The 12,847-nt window shown below is 39.7% G+C and overlaps 1 protein-coding gene across 1 annotated transcript in view; it reads left to right on the top strand.

The window, feature by feature from the left end:
• Window positions 1–12,847, top strand: part of col23a1a (collagen type XXIII alpha 1 chain a) — a 135,431-nt gene that overhangs the window by 103,273 nt on the left and 19,311 nt on the right. The window contains 6 exon segments of the mRNA XM_061834971.1: window positions 3,712–3,738; window positions 3,828–3,854; window positions 5,436–5,462; window positions 6,239–6,265; window positions 10,701–10,775; window positions 11,164–11,280. Of these exon segments, the coding sequence (XP_061690955.1) occupies window positions 3,712–3,738; window positions 3,828–3,854; window positions 5,436–5,462; window positions 6,239–6,265; window positions 10,701–10,775; window positions 11,164–11,280 (300 nt within the window).

Raw genomic sequence — 12,847 nt, 5'->3', positions numbered from 1 at the left:
GTGTTCTGAAGGGTATTGAAGTGGAAACATGAATTTCCATGATGTCTGTGTAAAGCAGGACGTAAGATCACATGGAGAGGAAATAATCCCTTGTTTTTAATATCACATAATTAAGACCATTGAGCCTAATGTGTGGACCACAGTGCAATTTGCAGCAGAGACGCCTGTTCTGAGGTATAGACTCCCAACTTTTAAACCGCATCCTCCACAATTACACCCCACTGGCTAATTGGGAGTCTCCACTGGAGGGAGCATAGTAATGAAGGTGAGCACTCCCCTCACCCTGTTTCATTGGCACAAACAGAAACGTTCACAAACGTCCACAGACAAGTGACCACCTGTGGCCAAGTTATTTTCCAGAAGTGTGTTTTATAGCTATTAAAGTTGTAGGAATGCTGACCTTTCCATTTACCCGGAAAAGATAACATTGCAAATCGCGCACATACACATGCAAATGCAATTCCTTACTCCTTCATGAAATGTCCTTTTTTTTTCCCACTTGTCCTTAACGTTAATTCTCCACTCCTCAAAATTCATTTAATGCTTTTCCCTCATTTTATTATGCAAGATGTCCCTTATTTGATAAACCAATGCTGTACCGCTTACCTGTCTGCAAAGCTGAGATTTTTTTTTTTTTAATTGAAGTAGAATCTTTGATACAACAAGTAAAAACCCAATTCCAATGTAGTTGGGTCCCCTGTCTTAATTCACCTTTTGTTTTAACAACGTCCAATAAAACATTTGGGAACTGAGGACACTAAATGTTGAAGCTTTGTAGGTTGAATTCTTTCCCATTTCAGCTTGATGTACAGTTTCAGATGTTAAACAGTCTGGGGTCTTCATTGTCGTGTGTTACGCTTCATAATGTGCCACACATTTTCAATGGGACTGCAGGCCAGCCGGTCTAGTATTTGCGCTCTTTTACTATGAAGCCACGCTGTTGTAACACATGCAGAATGTGGTATGGTATTGCCTTGCTGAAATACGCAAGGTTGTCCATGGAAAAGACATTGCTTGGATGGCACCATATGTTTCTCCAAGCCCTGTATGTACCTTTCAAAATTCATAGTGCCTTCACAGATGTGACATTGGCACTAACACATCCCCATATCATCACAGATACTAGCTTTTGAACTTTGCGTTTATAATAGTCTGGATGGTTCTTTTCCTCATTGGCCCAGAAGACATTATGTGCACAATTTCCAATAAAAATTAGATGGTCTGTTTTCTTACCTCAGAACACTTTTCCACTTTGCATCAGTCCATCTTAGATGAGCTCGGCCCAGAGAAGCCAGCTGGGTTTCTAGGTGTTTTGTTGATAAATGGCTTTTGCTTTGCATCGTAGAGTTTTAAGTAGCGCTTAAGGTTGTAGTGCCGAACTGTATTTACTGACATTGGTTTTCTGAACTCTTCCTGAGCCCATGTGGTGATATCCTTTGATTGATGTTGCTTTTTTGATGCATTGCCAATGAAATATAGCTTGAACATTATTTGCATCATTCTATCCATTCATTCATCCATTTTCTGTGCCGCTTATCCTCATGAGGGTCGCGGGAGTGCTGAAGCCAAACCAGCTGTCATCGGGCAGCAGGCAGGGTACACCCTTAACTGGTTGCCAGCCAATCGCAGGGGACATAGAGGCAAACAGCCACACTCATAATCACACCTAGGGACAACTTCGAGTGTCCAGTTAATGCATGTTTTGGGGATGTGGGAGGAAACCGGAATGCCTGGAGAAGACCCACACAACCACGGGGAGAACATGCAAACTCCACACAGGTTGGGCCAAGATTTGAACCCCGGTCCTCAGAACTGTGAGGCCTACACTCTACAGCTGTCCCACCGCAACGATGCAAATCATTGCATTGTTTTAATTTAACACAAAATCCCAACTTCATTGGAATTGAGTTTTCATATAGCAGATCTAGAAATTGTCTCTCTCTTTCTGTTGTCAGAACATTTGATTCACATCTCCATGCTCTTTGTGAGACAAAAGAGAAGCGCGATGATTTAGAAGAAAGGGAATTTTTCATTTTCCCTCCTCTCCAATATTTCTATTGATCGTACCCAGGAGTGTTATACAAAAAGAAGCCAAACTTGTATAAATCATTCAAGGCCAGATGATGTTGGTCAATGATGGATTCCAGTTTGCTTGACTTTCTTTGCGTGACATTTAAATTTGACTTAAGGGAGCCAGTACAAATTATCTTAACTTTGTGTCTGCTTGTTAAAGGAGGAAGTTAGACTTGGGCTTTTAAGTGTTTTTGGAAAGTTTGATCCAACTTCAGGTTCAAGTGATCTTGAAGGCTTTAGAACTGCAGAGGTCCTTCTTTTTTTTTCACACAGGTTAATACTATTTTATTTTAGCAGGAAAACCTCAGTGGTATCAAATATCTTTTACAGGGGTCTCATGGCCAATGAATAATTTTCACTTATTTTTTTACTTTGATGAGGTTTGACAGATATTATATATTTATATTTTTTTATTTTATTATATATTTAGTTATTTAAGTGCTTAGCGTATTTTCTCACATTCTTTTCTCTTTATAAACACGAACACACATTTGATTTCGACCCATTGGAATTAGAGCTTATCAAAACAGATGGGCCTTATAAGGGAAGTGCTGTACCAAATTGCATTTTTTTTCTTCCCCCATTATGTTTTTCATATTTGATACTGGCCAGTGATTCAGTTTAAAAAATATTGGGAAAACTATAAGCAATTTCTGCTTTTAAGTAATTTCCGTAGCATATGACTTCCTGTTCCAGTGAATGCTATTACCTTATCCATTCACAGTTTATATTTTTTGTAATATAAGTAATCAGCAATACTATACTGTGTATCCATTACCTGGAAGCATCATAGAATTAATGTCATTTATTCTTGTACACTCATCACTCACATTAAAATGAATGGGGCAGGATAAACTACATTCTCAATATTCTTTTTTTATGTTATGCTATTTGCCTGCATTTCCCCTAATCTGATATTATGCTTGCCAATTCATTTTAACAAACAGAATTTTTCTTCTGCTCTAATCCAATTATTGTATGTTTGATGATGATTATCTATGACCTATCTAACATTTACTATTAGAAATCTGGCCTTGCCTTATTTTTAACTAAGGATGGCCATTTGTTTATAATTCCATAGATGTGGAGTGTGGAATCCCTTTGAATGTTCAGAACTCCTGTTTTGCTGCCAGAGTTATACTGAGCAAAACAATGCTAGTTGAGGAAGTGTTACTCATGAAAACTAAATGAGACTGAATCCACAGCCCATTGGCTGTTTGTAGCAGCGTACTGTACAGTAGTACACAGCATTTTTGCCGAATTAACAGCCACACCCACACAATGTACAAAATTTAAAACGATCAATTAAATCGATCTTTACACACATCTTTATTCTTAACCTAGTATCTTTCTTTGGCTGAAGTGCAAAAAAAAAAAAGGGGGGGGGGGCTCAACTCAGAGCCAGCATAAATATACAGTATATTGGAAAAAAATGTCTAAGTTGTGGTTTTATGTAGTGGATATAATTAAGGTGCAGTGAATATTTTACGATTGACCATTTCAACTGTCACCATTTTTGCCTGTCCAAGAAACGAATGAGCATGCTTCCCCAAAATGTAAAACTTCTCCAGCAGTTTTATGCCAGCACATCTCCTACCATGTCTGTTTTATTCATTTTCTTTATCGCTCTCCCGTCAGGGTCCACTTGGCTTGGATGGTAAACCAGTAAGTAGACCATAAATTATAGATACAGGACATGCTTCAAGTGTGCATTAGAGATGGATGAAATCTGTCTTTTTTTAAACTCCTTTTAGGGACTACCAGGTCTCAAGGGAAGCCAGGTAGACTGCTTTCACACACACATACACACACACCTCTTGTCTTGTTCTCGGCCCACAGCAGCACCTGTCATTTGCACCAAAGGAATTCCCATTTTCAGAGCAAAGGGCCAATGTGGATGTTTCCTCTCGTATCTCATCAGTCACTTTCACTGCTCCCATGGGAATGTTTCAAGTCCGGTAAACTGCTGATGGTAGCCATCTTGTTTCTTGTTCTACCTCCTCAGTCATCCCAAGTTTAGTTGTAGTGGGTCAAGGCACAAGTGCACCAAGTGGTGAAAGCCTCCTTGCCTCAGAGTTGCATTAATCAAGCTTTCCCTAAAATTCCGCCACAACCTCACCTGTTGCATGGAAATAACTGAACCACAGTGTAAAAGTTACACACTCATGAGAAAATGTGGTAACAAATTCGAAATTTCCAAAGCTACCACTAAAGTGTCATACAAAAATTCCTTCTCCAAGCTTCACTATTGACTATATCCATTCTCCAGTAAAATTTAAGATGACAAGAACACTTCCGTCCTTCCATCTTTCTCCTGCTTGTCTTTGTTAGCCTATCCCAGCTGATTATGGGCGTGAGGCACTCACTGTTTGCGCGCATCCTTTATTGGTCGCCAGCCAATTGTCAGGCATATCCATTCATACCTATGGACTATTTAGATTCTTTAATTGCCCACTGTGCATGTTTTGGGAATGTGAGGGGATGGCAGAGTATCTGCAAGAAGTCCCCCACAGAAAGGACACAACAAAGGTCAAACCTTGAAACATCAGCTAGTAATGAAAGCCAGTTGTCTGATCAGTGTAACTTACGTTGAGGTATCGATGTGGTGCAGAAAGCAACAATAACAACAGAAATGCCAAGAAAACATGTTGTTGGACAATATTAGCCGAGGCAGTCTCTAAGTAGAGAAACAGAATAAAAACTTTCAATTGCATCATTGCACTTGAATTCACATGAACATTTAAGGTCATATTTTTAAATAGGCCCAGATGTGCTACATTCACTTTAAAATGAAAAAAAAATCATCTCTATTGATCAAGGCTGCCACAATATTTAATTATCTAATAGCTAACACCCGATGAGATTGTTTACTAATTCACTAGTCCGATGATGGTTGATGGTCAGGATCCGTCCCTCATCCAGTGTAGTGTTTAAGAACTACAAAATCATCCATATTTGGATAGTTGAAGACTCGAGACATTTATCCATCTCTAATTCTGAGAAAAGTTTCATGTAATTTGAAAGGAAGGGAGTCAGGCATTGCCTTACTTTGACGAATACATTCATCAGTGGTTTTTATGGTTGCAATGAGTTCTCTTGAGAGACAGACGGATGCATGAACAAAGAATTTGCCCATCCACTTTTATCTCCCAAAGACAAATCTGGAAAAACTACCCAGAAAATGTGCTGCGTCGACTCATAAAATCTTCTTATGGGGAAGTGTCTTCAAACGCACAACTGAGCGTGATTGAAATGAGGCGTCACTGCCTTGAGTTTTGACATTTGAGGTGGATACATGTTGCTCGACTGATAGATGATTTGTTGTGACCATCTGTCTCCACTTATCTCCTCCGCTTCCACAGGGACCAACCGGACCCAAGGGAGAAAAGGTATGTTTCACTCCGGTCAGAGACCAGTTAACTAACAACTTTTTGCATGTATCTAAAATTCATTGACTGACACCGCCAACACGATTGCAAACATTATTGATTGTTTACTTCTTTGCCCTCCCAAGTTCATGTTGACTGGGCATCCATGAAAGGAGCCAGTGATAACATGTAGAAATGTGGGCTCTCGTGTGTCTCTGCACATTCCCACGTCTGGGCACTTAACAGGTTTAAAAGCCCCGATGATAGCCAGATGTTTTCCCGCTCTCTGAACCCCTGGCCACGCTGAAGACAATTAATTACAAGCGATGAGCGCTGGGAGAGGGGCATCATGCATAGGAGGTTTTTTATACATTGCATCCGTTGAGCCATTACTTCCTATACTTGCCTCAATAAACTGGTCCGCAAAGAACAACACAACCGACATAAACGGAATCCATCAGAATCTGACAGGAGAAGATTTGAAATGACACGTGATGCTGAAGTCTGGAAAATTGCTGCCCTTCATTTAATCATGTTACTTGATGAGAGCATCCTGTAGTCTCCAATTATTACCCAAAGAGCCAGAAACCAGCTGCAGTACTGCAGTTCTAATCGGAACTGTCAGACAATCACAATAAAAACAACAATCCAAAGCTTGTTTCGGGACAAATTACCTTCTTTCTATTCCCAAGAAGTTCTTTTTCTTTTATTTGTCCAATTACCCGACTGTATTGTGGATCTCTTTCCCTGTACAAAAAAAACCCATTACAATATTTTCTTTTACTGTTTTTGTCCAGGGTGACCAAGGAGACATTGGACCAAGGGTAAGATAGATTTGAACTGTTGCATGGAGCTTTACGCGCAATATCGGAAAGCATAAGATAAAACCCAATTTTTTTTCAAGAATTTAGAAACAGCGACAGGCTTTTTTTAAAAAAAAATATAGGTTACCCTGAAATGTGTACTCATCAAAGGGCATTGCGTGATGAAATTAAATCCTCCTCAGTTATCTTGAGGACAGGCTCATATTTGGTGTCTTCATTATAAATTTTAGATGACACAAACATCAGCGCCAACTAGCAAATATGGCTCATATTTGTCAATACAAAGGTCAAATTCTTTCCAAATGTTCATACTTGATTTTCGAACAAACACATTAGGTTAATGTGCCCCAGCGACTTGACGACTGTTGATTTTCTGGCTTTGTCTTTTGTCTCTTGCCTCTGCCAGTTAGCTTTTATTATTCAGTTCAAACTTTGTATCCTTTGAATTCTGTCCCAAATATTCTGTAATGATTTGTCTTTGTCATTGGCAGAACTAAAATCAATTGAAAATGTGATTATCTTATTCCAGGTTTGGAGCTTTGTCAGCAACGGCTTTTCATTTCTCTTTTTACTTGCCACATACTGTAGGTTGTTTGATTTTACAGGTTTTTACAGTGAAAGCATTGTTATCAAATGTTTTCACACATTTTTTTTATTCAAATGCTTCCATATCTGGTGAAGATATACACCAAATAAATACACCAGATTCCAGATCTGGATTTATATGTTATGAACTTATGTAGATGCAATTACAAAAAAAAAAAAAATCACTTTACTTTCCATTTAGCGTGATTTTTTTTTTTTTTTTAGACATATCCAGCACATGCTTTACATTCACATCATAGAAAATAAAACAGTAAATGAAAACATTATTAATAATATTTTTTTCAAAGATCAATGTTGAAGGCAGTGGTAGGTGAAATAGCTTTTTTGCTGACTAATTTTGCGGGGTTACTGTTTTTGACCTTCGGGTTTAGCTTGTCAATCAATGTTCACTTGTAATAAGGTGAGCAGTCATTCAAAAATACTCATCTGTAATCATCTTGTCAATTTGTATAATCATACACATGACTGACAATCAAATGTCATTGTAGGTCCCACTAAAAGTGACGATAGTTTTTGTTTTACTTACTTGTTTATTCAGAAAACAGAATAGAACACTTTAATTCGGCTGATGAACACGTGATCAAACCATCATGAAAACATTGGGCAGTTCTGTATGAATAATGAAAGGATAATATTTGAACTCAAGGCATTGTCTCGAAAGCCAACCCATAGTTTTCCGTTTTGAAGAAATAATTTTCTCTGATGGGTTGAGAAGGAAGTGCAAATGAAGCAAATCCAGAGAAGACAGAGTTGTACCAGAACATCGTAAAGTGGAACCTAAAGGCCACACCAGTCCCAACAGCATCATGTTGACATTCTGGGCCAAGTCAGAAGTCCCCAGGAAGCGATCACATGACAACTCGTTACGGAACATCAGTAAAGCTAAATTAACGTGTCCTTGTGTGTAAAGTGAGTGCGCAGTGGCACTTTTCCGAATTCTTGCACTTTTGACAATGTTCTGCCAGCAGCTTTGCGCATATTTGACGCTAACAACATGGATCATGTTTTTCATGTAATCAGGTCAACAAATTTGTCCCAATCAAAAAAAAAAAAAAAAAAAACATGAAAACAATACAACTCAAAAAAAGAAACATGTTTACCTTGTACTGTACATCTACTTCTGGAACAATAACAGCACTGAGCTGGTTTCTCAGAAAAAGATGTCCTCATCATCTAATCATGATAGGTATGGAGTTGAGAAATTATAACACTGTATAAATAAAGACTTACCACAAAGGCAAAACTGTGGCAGCACCAAACTTGCCATCTAGTCCAAACCAATGTTTGTTTTGAAATATTCTGAGGTGACAGAGCTGTGTATCTGGTTCAAGTTGTCAGGCTCGTCTTTTCATGTGCTATCATTCCACTCACCACCACATTATGTAATTATCTTCACGCAGTGTGGTTTTAAAAACAGGGGCCCCCTGTGCTTGACTCAGCCGATTCTTTGAAGAAGTCACGTAGCTGATTAATTCAGAATGTTTGCCTTTGTTATGCCTGGAATATCAGGTCATGAAAATAAAAGTGGTGCTTACCCTGTGAGGTAATTATGCAGTACGTGGAGTTCAAGCCCATGGAGCCAAATTGCTTATTTTGGTTTTCTCCTTCCTGTTTCAGTCCCCTGGTATTGCACAAACTGGAGCAAATACCACCCACTTATTTCCTAATCCCTTTATTTGTTAAAATAATAGTTTGAGCTACAAAGTCGTGTTGCATATCATTTGCATTGATCGAATGATTTTGGAAACAGGCTTCTTAAGTCTTTGACTATGTGGATCAGCCCCGAAGAGATGAAAACTTCTCTCAAAACAAACAATTCACAGCTTGGATCCGCAGTGGTTTGGTTTCCAACTCTGAATATTACTTTTTTATTGTGCTAACTCAAACATCTCCACTTACTCCCAGAATTATTCATAGCCTGGCCAAAGCTTCAGTTAAAGTGCATCATCAATATTTGTTGAATTTGTGTCTCATGGCTGGAAATGGGGGAAAAAAAACAAAGTGACAAAAATCTTTTAGAACATGTCATTTATTTATGTTTCACGGCTTGTGCTGTCAGTGATTTGGGCCCCTGTGGAAAATATATTTATATCCCTATGTGCCCTTCCACTTTAATGTGGCAAATGGAAAATAATATTTTCCAGGGTTGTCAGTCAAGGGGGCCTTGGAATTTTTATAACTTTTCTCCCCCTTACAAGGCCATTGTGTCTGTATTGAGGTTGTATTTGAATACTTTTAGAGGGCATTGACTCTATTTTATTCATCTTGCCACATCTTACATGACTCTTATTCCACTTCCAGTAAAAAGACTTGACAAATGAAAATGTATCTCAAAATTTGGCCAGTGTATGAATAATTTTCTGCTAAATACCTCACATTGGCTGTCATTACTTTTTATGCCATGTCAACAATGTAGCCTCTTCCACCTGTAAGCTCTTTGAGAGACAAAGAGAAAACGTGCAAAATGGGAAATGACCATGAATCTCTGTCAGCTTTTCACTTCCTGTCAATCAATCATTTTGAGAGTGTTTGTCAAGCCAGAGTGCGGTCTCGAGGACTCATGACAATCGCAGGATAACAGCAGCATTAAAACATAATCGCATGTCCTGAAAGCGCCAGCAACCCAGGACTAAAGGTCAGAAAACAGCCTGCCTTCAGAACGTCCAATGCATATGGAGGAGATTGTCACTGCATGTTAAGGTTGCTTTCAGTTGAGTTGAAAGACGAGACACGATATTCAAGTTTCATCTCCCACCAAAGCATTCCTTAGCCCCCCACAGAGTCAACGGCATGCTGGTTCAATGTCTTACTATCGAGCTACGGTCTGACGAAAATGCGGGATCGGAGAAGTCCAATGTGAAACAGACAGCCACGCTTATGAGGCATGTAAAGAAAATATGTGTGAGCGGGAGTGTCAAGAGAGTAGATTATAAAGAAAAATGGTGAAAGATTTTAAAAATAGGGGGGGCCAGACTATCTTGCACTCTTCAGAGCCTGTTAATAGAAACCTCATGAAGATGACTCTTCTTGCCGTCTTGTGATTCATACTTTGTTCTTTCTTTAAACTCTCACTCAATCCTCTTTTATATTCATCAAACTTCTGAAGTGAATTCAAGCAGTGAATCGTCACTACTGCTTTTCATTCACCTTAAGAAATTTGACATTTACATTGTGTGCATTCGCAATCATGTATTCTGTGTGTGAGCCCGGTGTTTTTACATACAGTACCTATAAACACAGCATTTGAACATGTACACCACCCGGTTAAACAAACCACTAACTAGTAATCTCGAATTATATAACGAGTCACTGCATCAGCATTGTCACTTGGCAAATACTGTGGGTCAGGTGTCTCAGTACTGGTTTTATAATATTCTGAGCCATATCGTTCTCCCTGCATATGTCGCCGCATCCGAGATGTTCACCTGTGACTTCCTCTCCTCAGGGTCCGCCGAACTACAGCACATATGCGGGATTGCACAGTAATCAGATTCTCACCGTCAAGGTTTGTCCTTAGCAGTGAACTCCCCCTTTTGCCTCCCAGCAACTGACGCTGCGCTCTCGGCCTGCTGATCTGTCTCTCGATGCCGGCCATTGTGAACACGTCCTCGTCTACAGATTTCTCTTGTCCTTGCCTCAGGGTCGGCTGATCACTCCCGTCTTGTTCCCGCAGTTCTCCTTCCAGAAACGTTCCTCGCCGACTTCCACGCTCATTTCTCTTTCTGTCACTACCTCCTGTGCCTTTTGCTGTTTCTTTACTTTTCACTTCATGCCCTCTCCTTCTGTCTTACTTTCTCCGCATTTGCTGCATCTAATGCTCCGTCTGTAGATGGTCTATCCAAGATACGATCACAGCTTTCTCTCTGGTGACCAGTCCAGCACCTTCCAGAGACGTTTTCTGAAGGTAGAACATAACTAAGGCATGTTTGCTCTTTTAACATTTTATCTTGCATTTCATACTAATCAACATTGCCCTTCCTTATTGTACAAGATGAATGAGGGGTTGTTTTTCCATTTGATCCTAGTTTTCATAAATGCTGCACATGTAATTGAAATAGCATCTTCTGCATCAGATTTTTTTTTATACGTTTAATTTTTAAATGGAACAGGAAATGTTTTTTTTTTTTGAAGTAGAGTAGTTCAGCTTTTCTAGAGAAATGCTCACAGTTTTCTCTACCCATACTGTAGATTTTTACAAAATTTGTTTTTATGGGGAGAGACAACTCTCTCTCCCAAGTATCTTAACTTTGTCCTCTCAGTCCCTTAATCCTCTATTTACTGTATCTCATCAGGGTGACCAAGGCCAGGCTGGACCTGCTGGCCCGCCCGGCCCACCAGGTCCCCCAGGTCCCAGGGGACCCCCTGGGAACACCGGCAAAGATGGACCTCGTGGCCCAGCAGGAGAACCAGTAAGAATTTTTGCTTTTGACTTCATGGGAAAACTGTACATCGGGGCCAATTAACTATATTCTTAGAATTTCCAAAATGATTGGTGAACTTTTCTTCATTGAATTAATAAAAAAGTTGTTTTAATCGTACACTTTGTTCACACACAAAAAAACTTTAAAAGCTTAATCTGTCCCAATGCACTTGTCCAAGGTTTCAACCTTTCCAGGGGGGTACCAAATGTACATAACCAATAAGAGCAAGAGCCAGACACTCCCTGTTAGGACTAACTACTGTACACTTCTGCAACACGATACAAGTTGCATACTCGTACTGTAGTTAGGCTGCTTTAAAAGGACAAAGACAATTACAACACCTAAAGAATCATATTTATTGGCAAGAATATGTACAAAACAAACCATGACTTTGACATAGTATGCCAGATAAACAAGAAATAAGAACAAATGTATGACTGAATAATGATTGGGATGGTGAGGAAATGGACCTTTCCAACTGGCAATCTTCAGCTCCGCACCCCTTAGCTACAGCTGCCATGCCACACAATCTTCCAAAATGGCGACTGAACATAACAGGTTTGAACTGGATTCTCTATTGCGTATTCCAGATAATATTGGTGTATGTTTTTTGCCAAATGCGTCAGACTTGTCTAAGAGAGTTCTACAGAGAGGTCTCAACTATTTCACGCAAGGATATGTACACGGAATTAAGATTTTGGACGGAGCAGGACGCAATGTCAGAGTTACAGCGAAACGCTGGCGATCGATGCAAAAAAGTTTGACGCCTCACAAACTTCATATTGAAATCCAACAGGATAAAATGGAATCGTATTGCACATGTAAAGCAGGTTGAGTACTTTTTAATTGGAAAGATCACGAGTAATATCACTGTAGTCTTTATAAGTGAGTGGGTGCATTCATTTGACTTGGCTCGTAATGGAACCCAGTGCCCTGGCATAAATCATTACACATTTCATTCAGCAGTTCTCAGTGATACACTAACAAAGTGAAAGTTGTTCTCCTGCAATGTGCAAAGCACTGATAATAATGAAATCAAACTCAGCGAAGATACTTCTCCCTCACATACCTTTGAACATACAGCCTTGTGTTTCTTGATATTGTTCACATTTAGTTGTACGCACGCTCTTCCACAAGCCTTAATCCATCATAAACACTTCGTCAACTGTTTCTTGGGCTTTGGAAAATGAATCAACCGGGCCCCTTGTAAGGGTTAGGGTTAGCAGGATATCTTTCATCAGAATTACACGTTCCCCCAGCGCATCTGAGTACCATTTTCTTCGTAACATCAACTTTTCCAAGCGCACATGACCGATAACCAGCATTCCTTGTGGGACATGACGACAAGAGGGGCAGGTCAAGCGAGGGGTTAAGGCAATGCGGCTATCTGAGTGGCTATTATTGTACGAGTGATTGACAGGTCGGAAAGGTCCATTGGTAGCACACCTGGCTTACAGTTCTGAGATTTGGTGTGCATGTTCTCCCTGCATCTACATGAATTTTCTCCAGGTGCTCCGGTTTCCTCTCACATCCCTAAAACCTGTACTGCAGGTTC

This window comes from Syngnathoides biaculeatus, chromosome 11 (assembly GCF_019802595.1).
Source record: "Syngnathoides biaculeatus isolate LvHL_M chromosome 11, ASM1980259v1, whole genome shotgun sequence".
Classification (NCBI taxonomy): domain Eukaryota; kingdom Metazoa; phylum Chordata; class Actinopteri; order Syngnathiformes; family Syngnathidae; genus Syngnathoides; species Syngnathoides biaculeatus.
The sequence above is the reverse complement of the archived record's forward strand: the minus strand, read 5'-3'. Positions and strand labels throughout refer to the sequence as shown.